This window comes from Eleginops maclovinus, chromosome 20, assembly GCF_036324505.1.
Source record: "Eleginops maclovinus isolate JMC-PN-2008 ecotype Puerto Natales chromosome 20, JC_Emac_rtc_rv5, whole genome shotgun sequence".
In the NCBI taxonomy this organism is placed as follows: domain Eukaryota; kingdom Metazoa; phylum Chordata; class Actinopteri; order Perciformes; family Eleginopidae; genus Eleginops; species Eleginops maclovinus.
In genome coordinates, this window is record NC_086368.1 from 26,886,735 (window position 1) to 26,913,228 (window position 26,494).

At 40.1% G+C, this 26,494-nt stretch overlaps 1 protein-coding gene across 1 annotated transcript in view; it reads right to left on the reverse strand.

Annotated features, from left to right (window-relative positions):
• cntn3b (contactin 3b) overlaps positions 1–26,494 on the reverse strand; it is a 50,202-nt gene that overhangs the window by 20,260 nt on the left and 3,448 nt on the right. Inside the window, exons 2-9 of the mRNA XM_063909793.1 lie at positions 24,133–24,268; positions 20,477–20,612; positions 9,369–9,544; positions 5,724–5,822; positions 3,151–3,354; positions 1,934–2,036; positions 1,447–1,631; positions 922–1,058 (exon numbers count right to left, since the gene is read on the reverse strand). Of these exons, the coding sequence (XP_063765863.1) occupies positions 922–1,058; positions 1,447–1,631; positions 1,934–2,036; positions 3,151–3,354; positions 5,724–5,822; positions 9,369–9,544; positions 20,477–20,612; positions 24,133–24,187 (1,095 nt within the window). The 5' untranslated portion in view covers positions 24,188–24,268. The remainder of the gene's footprint in view (positions 1–921; positions 1,059–1,446; positions 1,632–1,933; positions 2,037–3,150; positions 3,355–5,723; positions 5,823–9,368; positions 9,545–20,476; positions 20,613–24,132; positions 24,269–26,494) is intronic.

Genomic DNA, 26,494 nt, shown 5'->3' on the forward strand with positions numbered 1-26,494 from the left:
CAGAAAAAAACAGCCTGCATCCCGTCTCTCTTTAACGTTTCGTTTATTTTGTTGGCAGCTCATTCCTTAAAACACAAGCCTCAGATTGGGCTGATTCAAAATGGCCTTTGGGCCGCGTTTGGCCCCCGGACCGTAGTTTGGACATCCTTGACATAGTGACATCACTATGTAACACTTGCGCTTCTATTGGCTCATGCTCCAACACATTTTCGATGATAGGCTAAGGGGTGGGACATCTCTAAGCGGTTGACCAATCACAACAGAGCCGGCCAGCTAACCAATCAGAGCAGACTGGGCTCTGGTTTCAGACAGAGGGTGAAAAGTGGATAGTGGAAGATATTTTTTGGGGGCTTTTTGCCTTTAATCGGATAGGACAGTGGAGAGTGACAGGAAAGTGGGAGAGAGAGTACAATAATGAACCTGAAAATGAGCATAAAATGTCCTCTTTAAAATGAATGCATATACAAATCAGACCGCTAGAATTGACATAAATGTTGTTAAGTGCGAGTGCAAAGGCTTGGGAATTAGATGTCATAATCCGCATAAAATATACAGATAATATGTTAATAGCAGGTGTGAATGGGCCTTAAATGTCAGACAGCCTCTGCCTCTTCTAAATCTGTCTGCACCATTATGATAGCAATGCTAAAATGTGGAGCACTCCTCAAATTGCATGAACAGTATTTCTCCCTACTAAGTGGAACAAGGATGAGAGGTTGATTCTAGCTATTAACTGCATGTTTTGATTCAGGACATGCGTTTACCAGTACATGGTTGATGTACCATGCATATTTTAAACAGCTTCTGTACATTTTTGATTCAGTGTTACTATTTGGAATGGAAATATATGCATCATTATGTTGCCTCACATTGATTTCCTTCACTTTTCACCAATTTGTATATAGTCTCATATCTCCATACCTCAGCCATCACTTGCTCCCCATTCTTCAGCCAGCTGTAGGACGGTTTGGGCTTTCCATTGGCCTTGCACTCCCAAAAGAGGTTTTCTTCGATGGACAGAGCCGTGTCCGTCATTGTCTGGAGCCAGTGAGGTTTAGCTTGGAATAAATGAGAGGATTACCTTTTCAAACATGTGTTTTAATTATACCAGCAGTAGGATTAGTCAAGAGTGGTATCAGAAATCATGAAGCCATTCATGCAGCCTTCAAAGTGGATTATCAGCCTAATGAGGAACACATGCTGGTAAATAGATTTGAATATTGACTGGAAATTCACGGCCTGTAATCTAATATTCACTTTTTACTTCATCTAGCGTGGATCTATTGCATGTACTGTAATTTCATGGTAACATTATGCCCCGCACGTTGCAGACAAATAGGTTTTCTGTCAAACAAATGAGATTAAAGCCGCTGGTGACATGCTTGTTTCCTGTACGTACACACGCACATTCATTCTCCCTGCATCAATTTAAAATGGTTCACTCACCATGGAATGAGATACGACCCCGTGCAGCGTTTTTGCCTCGCCGATTCTCTGCCATACATTCGTATGTCCCAGCATCTTCCTGCTGGAAATTGGGGATTTCAAGGACGGCGTTTGAATTCTTCATTTTCACTTTGCTGGGGAACGGGATGCCGCTGGTTCTCCTCCAGCTTATTTCAGGGACAGGGCTGCAAGAGACAATCAAAAACATTCCCATGATGGCAACTGTCAGTCACAGTGATCAAAGTGAGTGTCTTGTCAGTTATTGTTCTCCAAAAATCAAACTGTGATTTCTCTGATTAAGAAGCTCTTAAAGGAACTTTGATCCCTCCCTTGTCGTGTCATGCTGCGGCCTTCAATCTTGTAAGAATCGATGAATCTGAGAATGAGTAATGTTACGCTTGTGCATCCTTAAATCATCTTGAGTAGCGCTTATTCATGCATGAATGAGCCTACAGCTTATGTCGCACACACAATGAGATTCACTTACTTTCCCAGAGCGAAGCATTCTAGTTTCACCAACGATTCCTTCGCAGCTGGAACCGAATCAGGGAAATGAACTTCTATTTTGGGTTCATATTCCCCCATTACTCCTACAAAAGTGAGACAACAGAAGACAAGCTTTTTATATCAATGATTAACGGCACAGATTATACACATGTTGGATCAAAGCGAGAGCGGTAACAGAGTGGGACAGCTAACACAGAAGTCTTTATGCATGCAGAGCAAAAGTGACCCTCAAAGGGCTGCTGAAGAGGAGGAAAAAAATCTGAGGTGGCTGATAAAAGATTCAGGGAACACGTCACGGAAAAGACTTGCCTGGTAGAGAAGCAGGTCCTACCATGTTGTTGAAATATATTAAATGCAACAACTGTAATACATCAGGCTGAGCGATTAACTCGACCAATGTTGGAATCACAATTTAAGAGAGAGCTATTTTCAAGTTAGGGTTAGGGTTCCTCAATTAGTAATGCCATATTCAGCTAATGTAAATGAGACTGAAAACCAATTACCATTGATTCTGTCATCTGCATTGATAACTGTGACTATAAAATACTGAGCTGTTGCTGATTAACACTCATTCTCTGTGTTTGCCATTATATCATGTTGTTCTTTTCATATTGAAGCAAGATATGTTTGTGAGTGGCACCATCCTATCTTGTTAATAGCACATGAATGCAGGCCTGTAGTTTAATTTACATGAGACCAACACAATTTAAATCATAGGTTTTTATAATAAATTGTAAGCTAGAAGTCTGTGAACAGGAAATAATTAACAGCCCAGGGTTAACCTCAGACGTAACTTACAGCTACTTGCCTAAGTAATGACCACTTTTGAACCATGATTGGAAATATACTAAAATAAAAATGCAATATCAGATCCCAGCGGCTCCACATTTTTGAAGGTCAGGACTTTGCAGTCTGATAAGCAAGTTCATTTATGACTCATTTTCCCAAAATAATTTCAAGCTAATAAAAAGCTGAATAGTGGTAAATACACTCTGATAGAAAAGCTGATTGGTTCAGACATTGCATTTCAGTCAGTGTTCCACCTATTTTGCCCTCAATATAAGCTGCCTGTATTCAACCAAAGCCTACTAAAATGTAATTGGTCAATACAACTCGAACCACAAAAACCAGAACACTTCTAAACTTGTATCCTGTTCCAAAATCTTAAATGGATTCTTCATATTTTATGTCATTTACCGTCACTTCTGAGGACCAGTGGTGTTGGAGAGCTGAGCACCTTCTCCCTTGAGACGGTGTTGTTAACCACACAGGTGTAGTTGCCAACATCCGAGGTCTCCACTTTAGCGATGTACAGACTCCCGGTCTCTTGAGAAATGAATCGCCTGTTGTCTTGCTGGACAAAGTACGGGTATTCATTGAAGATCCATGCAAATGTCAGCTCTGGAATGGAAAGAAATACAATTTAACTTAGAGTTGAGATATTCTGCTGTCATTGCTTTAAAACTGATACCACACATAAGAGTTTTAGATCTTTTACCCTCTATAGCTGGGACAGCTGAACCGAAAGAAGATACCCAAGTGTGGCCTAAAAACTCTAAGCATATCACTCCCTTATCTCAGTATCCTTGGGAAGAGATACCAAGGCATGGCAAATGCAGTATCTATCGGTGCAGAAGCAATGGGAGACTCAAGGAAAGGGAGCGAAACAAAATGGATTACAGCGCGTCAGTGGCCCTCCCCTGACACATGGCCTGCATTCACCGGATCTCTGAGTGACATGGTCTGGTTCATGGGAGGCACAAACGAATGGACGGATGGATTGAGTGTTGAAAGGATTGACGTATGGAATTACGAACGTGCTGTGATGTGCCTTCACAAGCTGCAGGTCCACCATAAGAAAAGAGAAAACCTGCCATGATGAATTACTGTGTCATTTTGAAAAATGCACACTGCACAGATTTGCAAGAGCGAGGAGATGCTCAGTGTAATCTACCACTTCGGAGGTGAGGGGCTCTGGGTCAAAGGTGAATGCAATGACTGTCAATCACATCCAATGTCCCTCTAGGGACGGCTTTGGATGGGATGGACAACCGAGCTGGGAGCAGTGATGCAGATACAAAGCTCCTTCTGATTAGGCAAGCAGGAACCACAAAGTTAGGAGTCAGCATATCCTCCATCTGAACTATGTAGCTAATGAGCAGTGATAGAACTGTAAGCAATAAGTCAAAAGAAAACACAACACAGGGGCTTTTTTGCAACAGAACAAAAGTGACCCATGTGCTAAAAAAACCTTGGAGTAAACACATTTCTACAAAGGAGCACTAAGGCGACACAATTGCTTTTAATTTCGCATTTGGGAGTGATGTGAACATGAATGTGGAGGGAAGAAAAGAGTTAACAAAACGAGAACCAGAAGTGATTATTTTTACAAGAGGTGTTGAATAAGGTACAGTGAAGTTCAAGGTTATGCGAAAAAGTCAAGCTTTCAATTTACAAGAGAGAAAATATTCGGGAAAAGGGAAGAGATGGAGAGGAGACCCAGAGGGGGAGTGACAGGGCGAGCGAAGGAAGAAAGGGACAGCGGGGCTCGCACTGCTTTACTTTTCATTCACTTCTGAAAGTGTAAGAAAAACACAATAGCGCTACGGCTACAGCAGCCAACCGCATACAAGCCCATGTCAGAGGAAAGCTGTCAAACTGTATTTCCCACAGAGTCCTCTGACCCATTATCCCTTAGACCAGCTGTACAATGCTCAGCACTACAAACTGTTCTCTTTTGAAGGAATGGGTTGTTTCAATATGCAAGCTACAGTATCAAGAGGGAGACAAGCTAGGCAGCAGCCATTGTCCATACCAACTCTGCGTCTTTATCTGCTATTCACGGCTTCTTATTTAAAGATTACATTTTTAGCTTCTCATTTGAACAATAAAACATTATTTTTTTTAACGTGTTGAGGTGCATAATTATATGGATACAGCCAGCAGCTGGTTTGGCTAACTGGGCTAACGCTGAAGGTTGCTAAGCTCGCCAATAGCACCTCTCGACAATCAATATAATAAAACTAAATGTGAAACAAAAGGGCTCTACTTTTAAAGGGCTGTTCATGTAACTTGAAAGGTTATAAACGTATACATAAAATGTTTTGAATCACTCTTTTTCAACTACGAAGTAGAACACACAATGGTATGCAGATTGTCAGGCTACGCTAAGCTAACCCGTTGCTGCGTTAGCTTCCTAGTTACAGAAACAGATTACTGGGCTGTGTCTGCAGGTGGCTAATCTTGCCTATAGCACCTTTTTATCGACACTTTATGTAAAATAACTGGTTATTTTATAAAAGGCTGTTAACGTTACTTTAGAGTTTACTAAGAATATCTTGTTTAAAAATAAGTGGAAGTAGTACACACACTGCTGTGCAGATATGGACAGGCTATGCTAAGCTAACTGGCTTCTGGCCATAGATCTGAAATAGGTATGATCTCATCCAACTCACAGCAAGAAACTCAATACGCACATTTGAAGACTAATTGGGAAACACACTGCTGCAATTAAAACATATACAGAACAAGGAAAGAAACACCCACGGAAGGATTTGCACAGTAGTTCAACATAAATTATATAAGGGGAAGATTATAGGCCGCATGTGTATTTATAATGGGTGTAAAAACAGATTTAGTAGGGAGTGAGGAAGTAATCCCTCATCAAAGGTTGCCATGTGAAACGAGTGAAGGGAATTATATAGTTCATGAATCATGATTAAGAATAAAAGGGCTCAAAAAGCTGCATACCCAGAGAGGGAAAAACTTACCTCCAGAATATGTAGGAGGTCCACATAACAGAACCACTCCTTGGCCCTCGCGGACGTTCACAGCGCTCCTCACTGTTTGAGTTTTGAAGTTATCAAGATCTGATGAGTAAAAAAAAAAAATCGAAATTAGACTGGAGCCGAGGAATAAAAGAAATCATCCATAGCAGAGTGTCAGACAGCCAGAAAGGCATTTTTTAAAAATGTATTCTTAAGTTTCTTTGAAAAGGTTAGTTCTGAGGGAGGCCCAAACTCCCTTTACAGATTGACTGAGGCTTGTTTTTGATGTTACATTTTGAGCGTTGGGATTTTATTAGGGCATCATTGATTGCTCCGGAACACCTCAAGACAGCCTCTGACACTTTCAAAGTCATCTTGGGTGCTGATGAAATAGATGGACCTGATGTTGTGATGTTTACCCAGCACCACAACAACTTAGCACAGGAAAAAAGATTAGGTTGAATTGGATAAAATAAGCAGTGGGGAGCGGGGAGGCGTTTTGGATTGAGAAAACACCGGGGAGTGTGCATGACAAATGACAGTTTGCAGTGCCAGCAGCAATAAGTAACATCATTATTAAATGTGGTGTAATCTCGCACTTAAAAGCATTAGCTCCCCCATCAATACTCTCAGCACAATCCATCCCCTTGCAAATGAATGAGCGGTTGCTGGCAGACAAAACCCAAACCTGGGATGATAAACCGACCCTGGCTTTGTGACTGATGGAGGGAAGCTGCCGCATTCCGCTCTGTACTCTGTCTGCACCCTCTGGCTAACAGCCTAGAGTAAGCCTTCCAAACACAAACAAAAGAAAGTCAGTGTGACCGATAAGGGAAATTAGGAGGAGGAAGATTATGGAGGGAAGTGGGACAGAGTGTTGGTAAGATTAATGAGCAGCTCTCCGATGACCGCAGTGGATTCAAAGAGAGCCAAGTCACGGCAGGACACCAAGGAGGCCACAGGAGGAGCCGGCAGACTTCAAAATACACACAGAGGCAATGTCCTTCTGATCTCACCAGGCTGCCTTAGTAAATATGGAGTCCATCTCCCAAAGACGTTTATGATTCTAAGAAGTATAGCTAAAGTGAGATTTGTATAAAAAGAGAACGCAACAGCAGTTGATAATTATAACAGGAAACAGCAGGAGGTGAATCAAAGAGCTACCGTACTTAAAATGACTTTGCGGTCAAGGAAAGGATGACCCCTTTCCCAATATCGTGCCAAACGGTACTGAAGAGGTTCGGAGATGTAGCTGGGCTCAGTGCTGGAGGGGATACACTTCTGTCTACTCTGGCCTCTGAGCAGAGGAATAATGGGCTTCACTGGAGTGAACTGACCACACACTGTAACTCTGAGCGCTAGAGGCCAAACTCACTGTAGCTGCAGTGATTCCTTTGCAAGCAGAATCATTCTCTCTGCCACGAAAGAATGACTGGCCTAGAGAACACAGAGAGCAGCCATTATAGCTGGAAGATAATTGGTCTGGGCAATGGCGTCACCATGTAGACATTCCCCTTTGTATATTGTTTCCAGCAGTGTTCCGGAACAAAGGCACTTTCACCTGTTCCAGGGGCAAAACAAAACAGCTGTCTCAGTGTATGTTTCAACCGTATACTGTGAACATGGTTGATTAAATACCTGGGGCTTTTGGTGTTGAATCGTTGGCTATCGTTGCTGTAATAAAGTAATTACAAAGAATTTGTTTTTTGGCAACAAATGAGGAGCAGATCAAAGCTGTTAAGGCACCAATGGTGTGTGCACGCAGTTGCCTAATATCACATGCAAAAGGAAAACGTAGGCTATGGCAATTTGACAAATCTAAGTCGAATAAGAACTCTGTTTTAGCTCTAAGTTTGGTCTCCACCAACTGTTCAATTCTTCACATATCTTTGGCTCCTAAAAAGTTTGACTATATCCACCAGTTAGTGACTTAGTGCATCATTGTGTTGTTTGGTGCAGATGCAGGTATCATCACTAAGCTGCCAACTGTGGCTTGAGATGACACTGATGAGAGCCAAGCCATACAGTGAGCTGAAAGATGCTTAAGTGCTTCCTAGAGCTGAGGTTAACTGCATATTGAGTCAGCTGATCTGTCCTTTTTTTGTAGGTTTGTCCTTCCGAGAGACACATTCAACACTGGTTGTTAATTGAAAATGTGCAATGGCTCTAGATAAGGCTTTTCCTTAACTTGACGTGTTTGAAAAAAAAGCGGGAACTATTTTGTAATGGGCTGGTCTTTTTCACAGTCGTGTAAAGGGAAGGATCAGAGGGAGTATTCGGTTGGTTGAATTCTGCAACTGCAACGCTAGATGCCGCACAATCCTACACACTGTCTCTTTGAGAGAGCTCGAAACTGTGTTGGAACTAGCAACCCAAGTGGCTAATCTTGGTACTACACACAAAAGTCCACTGTGGCCTAAAAGCCAAATAAAAACACATTTTTAAACATTAGTTGAAACCTGATTTTCCAAAGCCAAGATTATGTTTGTTCATACATGTGACGTTAGTCGAATATCTACAATCAAATATCTGCACATGGAAGCATAATCTGGAGGCAACAGGACTAGATTTTTGTTTCTGAAGAGTCAAGATTGTAGTCCGAGTAGGATTGACCAATCACATGGTGGCTTTTGTGCAATAACCTATACCAACAATTTAGTTTTTGATTAAACATCAACATGTGGACTGTGCTGCTGATGAATATTAGCATCTATATGCAGGTATCCATTTTTGGTGGCGATCATTCTACGCAATATTTCCCGTGTTTTATTGTTAGCTGTGATAAGACAAGAGCATATAGTTGAAGCAGCTGAATTTTGAAGGCAAACAAAGCAGCAAAGACATTTCTATGTTAGGGCATGGCCTCATTACAAAGAAAAGCAGAGTATCAGCCATGCTGATCTCCTAGACCTCCCTCACTGCGCATTAGGCAAGACAATAAATGTCAAGCAGCTCTGCTCTTCACCCAGTCTCCACAAGTGAGATTCATTACTAGCTATAGGGGTAATGGCAGTCCATCTCCTGAGAGGAAGTGAAATGCTCTCTATCCTTGGGACATGATCAATAGTCAGTAGGCTTGATCAAGAGAGGAGATGTGCTTGTACAGTGCTGGTGTGATAGGTAGGAGCCTGCTCCTCAGCATCTCATTCCTCCCAGGCCTTTTGCCTTTGAAACAGCAGGCTGACAGAGCAGCACACAGCCTTTCTGATCCACTCACAATCTGCCGTATCTATTATTCATGGAGAGGTGGATGGTGATTACAAAGATGCAAACACTTCTCAAGCATTATTTGAGTTTGTCTCGTTCAAAGTCTGGATCACAGGGGCTGGCTGGTGTATCATTTGGCAAAATATGAGTCAATTTTGGACCAAGCATAGACGCTGTCAGAGTCGGATCCACTAATGAGAATCAATGGAGTTCAGAGGCAGTCAGAAGCTGCCTCACCCAACATGGGTTGTTGATTCTGATATTTCATTCCATCAACATTTCCCCCACGAAAATCTATTCTCAAGCAATCTAAATGAGAAATCAGACTAGTAAACGAAGAGTAGGAAAAAAAAGCTTGGGCAACAACACGTCAGCAGATACAAAGAGACGCCAGGATGTTCTCAAAAGCCGTGTCAAGAAACATGTTATAAAATCACTTACATGCAAATTGCAGGCTGGCTCTGCGACTGAGGATGGACCCCCACGTGTTGAAGGCTGTGCACTGGTATACCCCGATGTCTTGGTCCTTGTCCAGCTTGCTAATGATCAGGCTGCCCCCAGACATGTGACGCCGGTAGTCATTCCCCAGATCAATGAGTGTTCCGTTTAGTGACCATCTGGAAAAACGCAAACACAATCAGTAGCTGAGCCCCCTGGAGAAGCACACTCACAGTGTTTATCACAGAAATCGATTCAATCGGTCAAATCGTGCTGTGAAGACGAAAGGTGAGTAATGAGAGAAGGTTCCTGTATTGGTGAAAGAGAAATCTGAATGTAGTATGTAACCCTTTTAGCACGTTAGGAAGAAAAACCACATTTCTTGATATTGTAAACAGGAATCACTCACTGTTTTTAACATTTCCATCCATTTAAGTATTTTGTTTTTTACCAATGTAGGCAAAATTCCAAAACTGAGCAAATCTGCATTGGTAAGTATTGATTTTTCTCCCACTTGCACAAGTAAGTATTATTTAATCTCAGTTTTATTTACTTTTACTTGGAAGGTCATGTCTTTTGTCAAGTTTGTAAGTAGCAGAATATGTGCAAACTGTTTCCATTGACACTTTGTGGAAAGTTATGCCTCGGGCTAAAGAATTGTTTTTGTTTTCCACAAAATAATGTGTCATAGTTTAGTGAGAAGAAGCTTTTGCAAAATTGTTGCTTTTTGTAGACACCCTAAAGGCATTGCAATGTTGATCTGTTAGACGGGAATATCTAAGAAACTGATGGATGGATTACCACAAAGTTTGGTTGAGATATGAATAGTGCTCAAAAGATACTTTCCGAGGGATTTGCTAATCCGTAAAAATATTTCAAATGTTTAAATGATCAAGTCCTAACATCTACAGGGGCAACCATGATATTCCGATTTGTAGTTTTTAGTGTTACTGCATGAATGACAAACAGTACAAACATGTATGTCCCTCTCAGGATGAATACCTTTAGGGATTCCCAAACTTTCGCTATCTAGTCAAAGTGGCCCTGACATTTTACATTATAGTTCTAAATCATTTTAATGTCTTCATAAACTGTTGGGTGTTTTATTGTGCTGTATACCAATGCATTGTATTTATATGCTTATTATAGGTTTGCAATTCTTTATATGAAAAGCTGTCAAATAAATGTAGTGAAAACAAATGTAAAGCTTGAACACAGAACTTGTTAACGAGCTAAACAATATACATACAGTTTGCATTCCCAGTATGAGCATGTTAGCATGCAGGCGTTAGCTTTTAGCTCAAGGCACAAGTTTGCCAAAGTACAGCCTCACAGAGCAACTAGCGTAGCCCAAGTCCCTAAATCTATTCATAAATCCTGCTACTTGAATAAGAAATGAAAACAAAAGCCAATTGCATCCCATGATTTTATATTTCTATGCAAATTTTGCTGCAAATCAGATCCATATTAAAAAATCCTTAACATTTTGTTGAATTACAATTTCAAATCTGGAGGAGCGTGCAGCGTCGGCAGAGATATCACTGAGTGCTTTCTAATTAGTTCATGTTTGTGCTTTTGTGTTTCTGACTTATTGCTTTCTGACACCTTCATATTGCATTGTCAACAGACCATTTCCTTCACGGAAAGGTCACAAGACGCTTTGTCATGCGAGCGCAGTTCAGAAAGTGACGACTATTAATCACACGCTTCCAACAGAGACAAAACAGTTGAATAATGTTCCTGCTGAACAAAAGGAAACAGTTTATACATTATTCACTGAAATCTACAGTCTGTCGGCTTGGCAGTAACATATTTCACAGAGTGATATGTATACAACATGGAAGGGAATAGAACTTTATCTCAGTACACCCAGTCAGATACAAACAACCTTTCCAGTTTCTTATATAATTTGTGAAAGAATATGTGCCTTTGTGAAATGACATTTCCAACGATAAAGGAAGTAAAAAAAATCAATATAATTTCTTCCTCTCCCGGGCAAACTAACAGGCTGTTAGAATGATACTTCATGCTGGTTTAGAGCCCGTCATAGCTCGCCCCAGTCTCCTGCCTGACAGACTACAAAAGACGATGTTTTCTTTCATCTTGCAGCTTGCATTATTCATCTAAAATTCACCGCCGGTTGCTTAATCTGACTGATTGTGTCACTGTTCCAACAATGATTTGAGTTATCTACTTCTCATGTTTCTAAGAATACAAACAAAAACATTTTTATTAAAACACCAATTTACGGATTACATTTTAAGTCATTGTACTCCTGCCTTTTCCCTCTCTCTGTCTGTGCTAAAAGTGAGGATTATTGTGTGTGTGAGAGAGGAGGAGGTTAAATGGAAAGGGATGGGAAGCTAGTTAGACTTTCAGCCACCCAGCATGATTGAGCCTAATGGGAGAGGAAGGTGGGCAGCCTGTATAGATCACACAGCATTGGTGTAGACAGCTGGTCGGGTGTGATGGTGTCTCTGCACCACGGACACAATCAGTAGACCACCTACCTACTCTCTCTGCACAAACACCTGAGACAGCCTCTGCTATTAGAGGACGGGGGAACTGTGTGCAACAGTGGTTAGCATTAAGGCACCACTACAAGCTAAAGCATCTCTTCTTGAGAGTTTGGGCTTATGTTATATAAACACTTCACAAAAATACACATTTATATTTTACTAACATTGTCTACTGTTGTCTTCAAGTTTCTCCTACATGTACCAAAATACATAATGCCTCATTTACCGAAATAAAAATAAGTGATTATTTTATGGAATTTGATCATATGCTGAGCCAGAACTCTCTAGAACACACCCCAATTTCATTGCTTTCTATATTCTGGAGTTGTTTTTCCATAAGGGGATGTTCATATATCATTCATAGACTGATTTATTCCAAAAAACATGTCAAAATAGATGTTATATTTATGGCTGCTGAGAGTATTTCCATATGTATGATGTGATAAAAAAAACATCCAAACACTATCCAAAATTCCCTCTGTAAAAACCTTTGGATCGATATCATCAAAATGAAAGAATCATTTTGAACCTGGCTTCAGATGTTCAGATTTCTTATTTTGGCAAATGTATGCAAATCAGCACATAATATAATGTCTAATTTGCATATATTACCATACATTTTCATTAAACTTGTAATGCAATTGTCTTGATGTGCGTAATTCAATGGAGAAACTTCCTGGTGATATTTATTGTTTTACCCTATGTAATCTACATGTTAATGGCAGCTCCTGTATGTCCCTCCTTGCCATTAGCAGCAAGTCGAGAACAAAATAAAAAAAGCCGCTCTAGTAATTTCCCACATTGTGACATTGACAGGTGTGAGGAGATGTGAGCCTTCACACTCAGAAAACATGAAGAAACATCAGAACAACACACTGTACAGAACAAAGCATCTTTAGAAATGCAGCTGGCTGTAATCCCTTTATACCAAAGGGACTAAACTGAAACGCTAGTGAGAAATGCAAGCTTCTTTTTACGGCGTTTTGGCAGACTGTTTGAATTGTGAGCATATGTTCAAATGTGCCGGTTCCTCTTCAAACAGGTGGACATGTTTTTCCACCATGAAAACACAGCACTGTTATTTCTTCTGCAGCCCTACTTTGTGAATGACTGCCTTCGTGATGAATAAGCCAACAGCATGTGTGAGTCATCTGTGATTATACATGGTAATAAGTCAATAATGAAGCATCGTAAACCATCAAGTCAAGTAAATGTTTATAGGTCTATAGGAGTCTAATAAATGAAAGTGTAATGCCACAGAGGGATTCTCCAAAGCAAACATAATGTTGTTCTTATTAATGGCTGTAAAAACATTAGTACATATTCAATTATCTTTAATACTAGACTGAGTGCACATCACTTTGTGCAATTATTTAAATGCACTGCTCTGATTGGTTAGCTGGCTGGCTCTGTTGTGATTGGTCAACCTCTTATAGATGTCCCGCCCCTTGGTCTATCACGTACGATGTGTTGGAGCGCTAGCCAGTAGAAGCACAGGTGTTAAAAAGTGATGTCACTTTGTTACAGAAGTAAACAAAGGAGTCAAATCAAAGCATGTCAGGCAGGGGGGGGTGGGGAGGGGGGAAGGTGTGGGAGAGAAACTCTTTTAGCCTTTGCAGACTGTTTACATGCACTAAAACCTATATAACGCACTACAGGAAAGGGAAAACTGCAAAAAAATAAATAAGAGGGCTTCTAGAAACCTCTATCTAAGAAAGAACATCTATCTTGCTCGCAACTAATGTCCATATAAAGCCCCTAATCCCATGATGGGGGGGTCACAACTAGACATTGCTTGGTTTTAAGGGGTCACAAACTAAAAAAAAAAAACATTACAAAACCCTACTAATTTCATTTTGAGTAAATTCCGCTTGAAAAACTAAAACCAATAAGCAAGTTTTCTACCTGTGTGCAGCCTACTGGTAATGAGCATAATCAATCATAGCAAAGTCTTCCCGCAGAGAGAGCCAGCCATGCTGTTATTGTTTTCACCTTGTTTTCACCTGTGCGTCAGCGCATGTGTGTGTGTGTGTGTCTATGGGAGGATTTTGTGACCATGATAGTGTTTCGTCCATGCCAAACGCAGCCAACAAAACATACAGGTGTGAATCAATATGAAACTCAAGATCGAAGATGGGTGCGGTCTGAGCAAGGGGGTGCATGACTGTGGAGAGATTTTGTGACCTTGATAGCATCACAACAAAGCAAGACATGCATGAAACTTTTAAGAAAATCTAAATACAGGTTGTGTTTAAAGATGGGTACGCTTTGCTAGGGGGATCAGAGGCTATTGTGGCCATTTTTTCCCCCTGTGTTTTTGATTTTGGCAACACAAAAATTTGCCAAAATATGTAAAAGAAATGTTGAGTTCAAAGATGTGTGCGACCCAATAAAGGGAGCTGGAAGGTAACAAGTGAGTAAGGTACCTTTCCCCAATTTTAGGTCTCTGTTGGTTGCAAGATTGTCTCTACTTTTTGTCTCCTGTATAATTCCGTCTCTCAAACACAAACTGCATCAGTAAGTAACAGAAGGTGACTCAGGCAGAGCGGAGGTCGTACTGTCAGCACAGCTAAAACCGAATCATATACTCCATCTAACACCACATCAGGCGGAGGAGCTTACAGTAGATCCGGGAGAACAGTGTGCTGCGGTGCTGCAGGCGCGGGCTGATCTGAGCGTGCTCTGAATGAACTCCCTGTGACCTTGAGGTTCACATCAATTTTGCATGAGGTGTACTCATCAAATAGACTGGGGACTGTACTGCAGCACTGGCTCACCTGCCTTTCCTTGAGGCCAGACACCCACAGAGACGGCAGTGACCACACACACACCCACGCACACACAGTTCTTTGAGCTGATAATGGAAATTCAACTGCTGACCGGGGTACTCTCGACAATTATGTTCAGTAGGTTATTGCTGTTCAGTTTTAATAAATTGATGTCCATTTGGCTTTTAAGCCAAATGTTAGACAATAAATATTCCTAAACCCACCAGAGTGTGTGTGTGTGTGGGTTTGTGCGTCTGTGTTCCAGCTTAAAAGTCTTTAGCAATTACTGACATAACAGCATAAATACAGTACATGTGAACAGCAGATTTAACACCAGTTACAATTACAATTTATAGTCTGGAAATATGATGCTTTTATTCATTGTAAAAGTCAAATTAATAAATACAAGCACATTCGTCAAGAGCAGACAGAGTAAATAATTCAAAGACCATATATCCAAGCCTATCTCACTCCATACTCAAAGAGGCTTGGTCAGGGTGGCTTGGACTACGATACCAACGCACCGACTTTATAGAAACCAAGCGTTAACTTAACCCTAACCCTAACCTTCATCCCACCTTACCTCTGCAAGTCACAAACAGTTATTCTATGTAACATACACTTACCCTAACCCTATCATCCTGTTTGGATTAAACCACAATTTGACCCTACTCAACACTAATCGTCATCCGAAACCTTTCTTCTGAAGCCTTGTAAAGATGTTTTTTTGCCTAACCTAACCAAGTTGTGTTGCATAAGTAAACTTAAAAAACAAGTAAACATTGTACGTTTATTTTTAAAAGATGATATGCATCAAACAAGCTGGAAAGTGTACATTTCATTACAAACCAATGTTAATTCTGAAAGACCCCAATGCATGTAATGAGCAGAAATTGACTCTAGAGAGGTACCGTCATAGTTTGAAGCATAAGGCCTCTGACCAAGCTTGTGTGTACTTGCCTTCTTCCAGTTTATCCCTTTGGTTTTGAATTGATCTCATGAGCCCAAGAATCATAGAATTTTTCTCAACCTGTAAAAGGAGGAGTAAACCCTCACAACATAAAAATCGACATGACTTTAAACAATTTCTACATTCAGCTGTGATATCTGGCTCTTTCATAACGACCAATCTTCCAATAATGCCGTCCCATTTCTATTTATGTCCCTGTTACCCTGAACCGACCCGTAAACAAAAGGTAGAGTCATACATCTGCCTGAAGTCACATTACATGATAGCAGACACCAGCCAGAGTATTTTTTTATTCCCCGCTTTCCAATCACTGCTGTGCCCTTGATCCTGTGTTACAGCAGATTCATAGTAAACACAGTGACAGGTGTATTCATAAAGCACGGCTCTGAGCCCTGGAGTGTGCTCTGGCGCTACAACGGACTATTTGTCAACTGAAGAACTGTCAGGGTTCCTGTTCATATATTCATGGTGTCAGCGAGTGGGCGAGGTGCAGGGGAGCATCCAAGTGTTGGATACAAATCCAGACCATATGAAGCTAACCAGTGAAAGGGATATGAGCGTAACCACAATTGACAACATTATATTCTCATTTTCTCTCCCTTCTCTATAATATTAAAACCAACTGGATGGGATTTTCAAACCTGTCAGACAGCCTGTTGAATTACTCATCCACCTCTATAACACTGTTCCATAGTGTTCAGTATCACAGGAGCAATTAAATGATGATGAGTTACTTTTTAACATTGTGGCTGTTTACACTCTCCTGTAGTTAGCGGTTCCCTGCATCTTCCAAAATGTCTGCATCACATCCCGATCTGCCGGGGTTTTTTGCATGATGGATTTTTCCATGCGTGATTGTTGAGCAACAGTCTGTAAAGCCTTTAAAGTCTTTGACAGTCTCTGACACAGTTACTGATAACGATTTAAAGCAGGGTGCGTTTACACATTCTTTTTCCTGTCAAATCCTGCTGCATCTAAGGGCTTTTCATCTTCAGATTCAGATCAGCTCATTTGTTTGCTTGGTTCCAATTCAGCGACTAATTTGATACCGTCGTTGCATTTCTCTAGCGTTCCCTTTGTGTTCACGCTGTATTCATGAGCGGTCCAAAAGTTGTAAACAAATGCCAATCGTGATCAAGCTATTCTGTCATTGTTAAGAAATATCACAGAGAAGAACAGCAAACAGTCTGTCCACCCCCTATGTTCATTATGGAGAACCAGCAGTGTGTATTGCTAATGGGCTTTCATTGGGTTATTGCGGAGGATATACAAGTGTTTATTAAATGAACAAAATATCCTTTTCCAGCAAACAACGGCAATAAAATAACACATATATATAAAGCAGTTTGAGCACATGAGCACACCGTTTCTGACTGCACATCAGGTAACCTAACCCTACCACGATTATCTTTGTCGTGGTCAGGTTTGGGTAGACTTTTAGTATGTTATTAAGAACACCTGAACACAATAATCCATTGAATTGCACTTTTTTTGGGGGTCAAACCATATTCGCAGCTGACTAGTTAACCTAGACATGTTCTTAGTTATTTTTCACATCAGGCAAAGCATGAGCCAGTTGTTTGGGATGGTATTGCGTTCTGATTGCAAACAAATCCGTGCTCGAGCCATAATGTTAAAGCCACATTAATGAGTCACAAGGTAACACTGGTGATTATTACTTTGAATATGAGCACTGTAGTTTATTTTGACTCAACCCACATACACCATCCTCCTGATGTTAATACTCACTTGAGCATCCCATTTGTATTAATCCGCTGCTGAAATAGCTCCCGAAAAAAGGCGCCATTTACCCCTGTTTGTGATACGTTTGCTAAAAAACAGCCAGCTGTTAAAGGAACTCACTCAGCGTTTTATTCTTATTTACTTGTTTTAATATTTACGTCTTCAGTGGGAATCAACGGGCTTTGAGGTGAGATCCACTAGTTAGACTCGAGCTCTGTTAAACTAATGTGTCTGGTTATGTTCACAAGGTTTGCAGACGATGAGAACATGTAGATTAACACCAGCCTTAATCATGTATTTCTACATTTTAGATCATTGCAGCTCTGCTAAACATCCAATACATTCAGTATTTTAAGCCATCGTCCTGTTAATTCAGATTAAATCTGGTTAATCATTTTATATTCTATCCATTATCACTGTAGGATACTTTGCGGTTAAACATCCTACTGCCAGAGAACTGATGTCCTCAACGCTTTTTTTGGCACCAAAGGGTTAACGTCATCTTCTCTGACAAATTCAATATTGTGTGACCCAATTTTTTCTATGGATATTAAACGAAATGGATGATTTTTTTCTTAATAGCTACAGTAACTGAGGAAATTAAGTGTGGAGCTCTGAATGTAATACCCTCTCGTTTGGCATATCTAATTATACAAATACTGTTCATTTGCAGGGTCTAGGCCCATAGTTTGAGTGTGGTGAAAGTCACAGCATTACAAATTCCTACAGGCATTTTTTTTCAGTCAGCTCACGACATTTTGAGGTTTTAATTTCAGCGTTGGGGAAATGAATTGCCTAGGATATTTATTCTCTCTATTTTATCATCTGGATGAAAATGTCCTCTCCTCGCCCGGAGTGAAACAAGTCAAGGACGATCAGCGTCAGGAAAACTGATGCAACCCAAATAAAGCAGAAAAATATGACTCTTTCCTCAAAGTGAGATTAAGGGTAAAAATGTAGTGTCTTTTAAAAGCATTACCAGAAATGTCAATCATTAGTGTCGAGAGTTTGCTCACTCACTTCTTCCTTTTAAACCTGCTTTCAGATTTTTCTATTCATAACTGATAGCAATGACCCCATACAGTGAGTTGACCTAGATGAAAGATGAGTGCTCCAGAATGTTGGAAAGTTAGTGGAGTCCCATTGCTACAGCTCTTAGAACACATTACAAATGGAACATTTTTTATAGGAGTCACACAATGTGCACTCGAGTGGGGTGAAGTGAAACAACAGCTTCATTTCACTGCATCACATTATTTGAAATCTGAACTCAAAGGTTGTTTTTTAGTCGTAAACTATGTGGCATCAACTCAACAACAAATTCAACTTCACGTTTGACAATGGTTCTTGTTAAGTAACATTTCCAACATGTTAGCCAATCTTTCTGAATACTTTTAGCTTTTAAGGTTCTTTGTATATTTAAATGAAAATTGGTTGTAAATTTTTGTCTGAAGCATTTTCTTTTTAAATGCTAAATAGTTTCTTCAAAATATTTCTTTTATATATATATATAAATTGTTTGGGCAACAACTGCAGTTCAGAAACAGGTAGACAGAGGGAAAGATGCGCGGCAAGGGGACTCAGGCCGGATTCGAACCTGGGTCCACCGCACGTTATATTTTTAACCTAGTTTTACAATTTATTTTCTTAGATGGTTTATGTTCGCACCACCAGACAACAAATCAAATTCCTTGTATGAGTAAAAGTACCTGGCAATAAACTAAACAGTAAAAAAGGCAAAATTTAAATGACTTAAGTGGGTTTTGCAAAATATCATGCCTTAGAGAATTAGGGTTAGGGTTAGCGTAACATGTACTACGTTTTTACAGACTGTCATTTTTTTTGTTACTGTCGACTTGATCAATGGACACAAACACAGACTTTGATTATTTGTGACACATAGTCTGGAACGATTGAGAAAGGGACAACATGTATTTCCTTTAAAACGTTAATGACAATGCAGTCGTATGGGAATTACGTTTGTGCTTCTTATTTCAAATGTGACAAATCACATATTTAGTCTCAAGGAACTTAAAACCTGCAGTATGACTCACAAACTCTTTAGACCCTAAAGTCAGCTAAGGAAAAACTCCTTTAATATATAATGGGGAAAAATAGAAAGATCAACAGAGGAGGGATGGAAAAAGGATCAATATCTTATGCTGTTTCCCTGTTTGTGGATGCTAGGCTAAGTATATAGCATTAGGTCCATTTATCTGTGGTTATTTTCTTTTCTTTGCTGCCTTCTGCTGCGCAAAGAGCCTGAAAGAGAATATTCTTTAGGTTGCGAGTAAAATAATGCAAGTGATGGTTTCGGCTGACTCTCCTGAGATAGCTCCGGTTGCACAACAAGTATAATGATACCCCCTGCTGCTGTGCCTGGACCATGTTTTCAGAGCAGATGCATTATAGGAAATGTAAGCATTTAACAGAATGTCACTCACAAGGTTATTGCCTCTCTCCCCTGCTTGCTGGGCATCTACATGGTGCTGACCAAGCTCCGAAACACAATCCACCACACATACAAAAAAAAAAGAACACGGCCAGCTGCCATTTTCAGGCAGTCTCTCTGCCCCGTCGGGGGAATAGCTGGGGAGATATCAAAGGATCTGTGGTGCAAATGAGTCGCTTGAATCCACTTTTCTCTCCTAATGATTTTCTTAAGCCGCTCACCGTATTACAAATCATCGGCTTAAGCCATTCTGTGGCTTAAATCTCATCATTAATAAAGTTAACCTCACTCACATCTGAGGTGTTGGCATATTCATCAAACCCAGTGGCGCCTTCACGACTCCAACGCTACATCATAGCCCTAACTGAGATAGATAAGCTTTTCTTTCAATTAGAAATGGATGCTCAATTTAGCTCTTTGATGCCTGACTTTTCATTAGATGGTGCACAATCTCTCGAGCATTTATGTCCAGTTGTTCTTAAACAAATCAATCGCTATCAACGCTATCGGTACACTCTTTGATTTCCGTAGAAGCAAGCAATGAAGATTCACAAGCAATTAAGCAGCAATGGATTTCCACCCTGTGAAACGGATGTGGAGCCAAAGCAGGTAGAGGCTTGAGGCTTGTGGGGAATTGTAACTTTGATGTGGTAATTTACCTGTACTGCGGAGGAGGGCTCCCCTCTGCCTCGCACGTGATGGTAGCCTGCTGGTCCGGGGAGTCGATCGGCAAAATGAGGTCACTTGGCTCCGTCCTCCATCTTGGCCCTTGAAATATGACATCCTCTGTACAGGCTGGGGAGAGGGGGAGAAAGTCAGTGGTAGTACAAGCCAGAGAAATTGTCTTTTTGACCTTAAGAGAAAATAATGGAGAAGACGTTGTGAGGACACATTGTTAAACCTACAGCAACTCAGAGTGTATTATTTTGTCATTATACTACACGTCTTTCAAAAGACAAGCAAATGAATGCAATAGGACAATCCGAACCCTTCACTTATCTTGCATTAAAATGACCAAATCCCATTTACTCTTGTTAGTTATTCATGTTGCCATATATATATATATATATTCCTTTTTTTATTTGAACTTGAAGGTGGGAATAGTTAAGTAAAAACCAATGAGAATGGTGATTAATCATCATATTGTTCCTACTGTCCAAAATGTAAATAATCTTCCTGCTTTAAAGCTCCAATGTATAAATTAAAGTAATGCCAACATGTCTTTTAATGGTTTATGTCTGAATATTCAGCCGGATAATGGTGTTAAAAGAGTTTAAGGCAGTTGAACAAAGCTCACAACAATTAACTGACTAATTGTCCTATGATTGTGAAATCATGGCCAAATATTTTGATTATTGTTCAAGTTTTTGTTGATGCAAAACTCATCAAAATTCAGTTTTTAGAGCCTCAAATATGGAGAGTATCCTGCTGTTTTATACTGAATACCTGGGTTTTGGACAGACAAATGAATACGTTTAAAGACATCACATTAGACTTTAAGGAGCTGCGATGGACATTTTTTACCTATTAAATAAGAAAACTCTTCTGGAGATTGAGACAGAAATTGTTACTTGCAGCCCTAAATGACTTGCCATAATGATAGATAATAATAGTTGAGGACTTAAGATGGGTTCTTAAGTCTACAAAAAATTGACTACTGATGCAGAAAGCCCTTTTTCACATACTTCCTCAGTAATTAACTGCTCCCTGCAAGTGACAGGGATGATAAATAAAGCAGAACAATCTATTTTCAGAACATCTATGTCATACTTCCAATGCACCGGTTAATTGAGGCCATAAGGATGCACTCATCTGCCAGCAGCTTAAAAGGAAAGGATGTGGAACACAATCTGGTACTAAATGAAAGCAGAGCCAACAGACGGCCGGAGTAGGCCTAATTAATATCCTACTGCTAACAGATTGCAGCATGTGGCTAGCAGTTCTACACGTGGTTGTAACCGGTGGTAGTATGTGAAGGAATCAAAACATATTTCACTATAAAAACGAGATCCTGTGACAATGTTGGTTTGGTTGATCAGAAAAATGGAGAACATTGGGCTCCATTTTCAATTACAGCGGGTGAAAACCAAACAACAGTAAACATTTGGGGCAATCTGAAACACTAACATTAAAAACATTATGGTATAAATGATTATGCCATGAATTTTGAAAAAAAAACACACAAAAATAAATGAAGACTTTTACATTTGGTCTTTACTGGGCGTGAATTACCCATGTGATCCAAAATGGTGGAACCTACTTCAGTGCAGCAGAAAGACTACACATCTTTTGTCGTAGACTGAAAACCCACCTGCTTCTACGGCACCTTGGCCCATAAGAAAATAGTAGGATAGAAAATCTCTCTTCTGCACACTTAGGAAGGTTTTGGTTTAATTGAAGCTAATGCAGTAGAGCCTAAATTGCTTTGGCTTCTTGCACCTGCAGGATACTTGCTTTTGTTTCCTCATGGTCGAACCCACTCATTGTAAGTTGGTTTGGATAGAGTGTGAGCTAAATAATGCTCTGGAGTTATCGGAAATATTGGGATAACACAAATCGGACGCAGCTATTCTAATAAAAGTACAATAACTGTAATATTAGTGTAGCCTAATCTCTATCTGTCACTGTCCTCAAATAAAAGGTTGAAACAGAGTGAATAGACGTGCTGAAATCAAAGCAGAAAATAATTGAAATGTCTGTCGTGTGAATCCGGAGAGGATGCCATGCCACCTCACATGTAAGGTGTAATTGTATTTTGTTATCTCCTAGAATATAGAGCCAGGCAACATGTCACTTCAGACATCACTATGATTGTTATTATCAGGCGTAGTGATTTTCAAGGGTTTCCATCACAACACTGAATAAGAACTGCACTTTAAAGCCCTGTTCAAAACACTCGTCCGCTAGGAAGGTGAGCCCGCTTGGATCTGCGTCCCTTGAGTACCGGGGCGTGAATTACCCATGAGCCAATTTGAATAACATTCATTGGGATTTACAATGTCACTTGAACAAGGGTTGACATTCTGCTGGAGTGTCTGTGCTTCTACCGCTCGAATCCCAGGCGGCCACGCAAGGGCAGAATAAGCCACAGCGGCAAGTGGATTGTGTCCAAAATGCAGAGGACTGGATTCATCGCATGGATCCCGATAATGATCTGGACAGGCCATAAACAGGAATGGGATCGGACTCCCCGGTCATGCCTGACAGCGTGCCGTAAAAATCTCAGTAGGACGGGAGCAGTGAAGGACATCATGCCCGAACGCTGCTTATTTAATGACTGTTACTTAATCAGTGAAGCCTTTTTGTTTTGGGAAACTTTATTTATTTTCAGTTCTGATTCTCTACTCACTAATGAATGAAACTCTGTCATTCATAAACACTGCTACTACTCAGACAGAACTGCTCTTTAAATTAAACCCATTTTATTTATAGGTCAATGTAATTTAACATAGTGCAAATGCAGACAATGACACTGATGTGCGGCCCTGGGAATTTATAGCTGATGCTAATTTTTTAACCTGTCCCTAGTTGGGCTTTTGCTTGAAAAGTGCCATTAAAATATACAGTTTGCAGAGTCATTAAAATGCAAATACACCATGGTAATTAAAACTTAATTAGTAGAAATAAGTACAGCTATAGTTTGCTTTCAGCCAGCTCTTAACCTTTGCTGTAAAGTGTTATATATTAGAAATTAATTCGAGTTTAGTCGGTAATGGGCTCCAGAGTTTGGTATTTTAAAGTCGCCATTCATCCTTTTCCTAGTCATTGTTACACACTAGTCACTGGATGCGGAAATAGGATCTGGGGCAAGACTTTTAATATATCTCAAAGCTAATTTTAGACAACAACGATGAGTAATGCTCTCAAAAAACAACCAGAATATGTATTTTTTAGGATGTGATGGCGCCACCGGACAGGCTTTGATCCGTTATTTTCAGTATCATTCAGTTTTCATTGTAGATGGTGATGCTTGAGCCCATACTGTCATACATTATGAAAAATGTGAGAGGATCAAAGAGTGTATAAATAGCCAGGCTGCTAAAGGGGTGTCTGATATATTAAATATAATTAAGGTTGGTCTTTTCAGCAGTTTTCTTTACATTTCCATCACATTTAAGGATCTTGAATTATTCCTCAGAGTTGATTTCTAATTTGAAGCCTTTAATCTCACCGACTTGTTTTCTGTTTGTGAAAAAAAGCGACATGATATGGTAATGTATATGGAACAGGAAACACACATTTATTAGGAGAGATGTTGTCCTGACACAAACAAGTGCAGTCAGAGTGAAATATAATAAGTGTTAAAATATCTTACCTGCAAGGCATCCGGTGATTGATAGCAGAACAATTTGTTTCCATGGAAACATCATCTTTAGTTGCCGAGGGCTAATAAGACTCTCATCCAATTGCTGTCGACTGGAATGCGCTCCCTTGAATACAAGAATTTTAATCTGAAGGGAAAGTAATTATGGATGTGATTAAAATATGACATTTTGATCCAAATACAACATGCATTCATTAGGAAAAACACATTATTATAGCACTGCTTAGTAACATAATAGGTTCTTATTATTCGGGAGATATTATAAATGAAGACAAAGTGAATCTTGAGAAGGGAACAGCAGACAGGAACCTGAGGATGATGTGTTTTCAAAAAGTTGCAGAGAAGAAGAAACAGCTGCTAAATGGGTATGTTTTTCATCTCGCCTAACAAGCTCAATGTGCAGCTTTAAAAGGGAAGTGAGGAAGAGGAGGGATTGACCTCAAAAGATAGTGTTCATATTTAACCATTAATAGGAGCCGGCAGTCTGTGTTCCAGCAATCTACAAAATGCCACTTCACACTTTAACAAAGACTTTAGTCGGCGGCTTTATGTAAGCAAACTGATTGTATTTGTTTTAGTATGCACACATAATGTCACATACTAAAACACGAGGATGGGTTTCATTGTGTGCCCTAAATGTGGGCTGAAATAACAATATTTACTGTGCTTGGTAAACCTTTAATTCCACCAAAGTTTACATGGGCTCTGCAACAATTTTACACACTGACATCGGTTTACAATTTAGGCCGTTATAAAGACAATGCACTGTGAGATTCACATAGTTTAACGTGCTCAATTTTGAAATCAAAGGGCCCTATTTTGCTCGTTTTCAGCTACATATTTGTGTTTTATTCCTCTCCTGGGACATGTCTCCATGCTTTAATGTTCAAAAAGCTCTTTATTTTTCTCATACTGCCTGTGCTGCAGCACCCCTTTTCACCCTCTGTCTGAAACCAGAGCAGAGTCAGCTCTGATTGGTTAGCTGCCCGACTCTGTTGGGGTTTGTCAACAGCTTAGAGATTTCCCGCCCCCTTAGCCAATCCCGTACAATACGTTGAGGCGCAAGCCAAATGTTAGATAGATAGACCGTTTACATGCATACGACCTACTGTATGTAACACAGTACAGGAAAGTGATTACATTGCAGTTACTTATTCTTTCAGGCTTGTTTGCTGTTTAATTTAAGCATTTTTCATTCAACACAACAGATGGAAAAATCATGGATAATGATGAGTATTTTTGTCCATGATCCAGCAGCGTTAGCTTTTCGTATAAATGAGGCTCCAGAGGCACGGCAAATACACGAAACTAAATAAATTCATGCATTACGGGCTGTTGGTGTGGAGTAGAAAGTATGCTATGGTCGCATTATGGGAAATGTAGTATGCAGTGGTTTTGAAGCTTGGCCCATATGAGGACGATCCAAACTGATTTTCAAAATGATTGTTCCCTCACATTGTGGAAAGATGATATTTAATTGTTGGAGTGCCACTTTAATATCCCCGGTTGTATTAGGCCGTCACTAATTTGCTTGTTCTATCTAAAAACATACATTGCAATCGTTATACTGCAATTTCAATATATCGTGATTTAAGTTCATGGTAGGAGATCTTAATCCTTGCAGATATCTCCCACTCCCCATCACCTATTATTGTCAATTGGACCTACACCCAAAGACACATCATCCACGAATAGCTGTATCAGATATCCAATCCAACTGGTGATCAATGACCTAAATGGCCATTAAACTTTCCATATAAGGAGGTCAAACGAAGAGCCATAAGATTGTAACTGTGGTATCAGTGGCCCAGGAGGGGCTTTGCTCAAGCCCTGACCTACATCACAATAAGTAGAAACTGATACGCCTCTCAGGATTAAGAATTCATCCCGACCCCTTACAACACAACTCTGTTATGCGCATTAAGAGAGGGCTATCTTTAGAATTCTTGAAAAATATTAAACCACTCAGTTGTTTCACAAACTTGTAACTGTAGGATTGTGGCTGTGGTTTGACGTGGAAAGAATGACTAGATAACCGTATGGAGGAGTGCTAAGCAGCTTGGTGGTGCTGAGCAGACACAGTTTAATCTACATTTGCCTGATCACAACTTAATGGAGAGTATTTGACCCTCATGGCGCCGGTAATTGTTCCTCATCTGGTGTAATTGCAGGCACAGTGAGATTCAGAGTGGATTTCCTGGTGTCTTTCAAAATTTCGGGGGCGTTTTGCCACTCTAAATCCCCATCACATTGGATTACACGCATAGAAATTCTACCAGAGCAGAAAAAAGAAAAATGTGTGCTGCATTTTTCAGTTTGAGAGGAGTATTAACTGCCATTCGTTTCTGCTGGG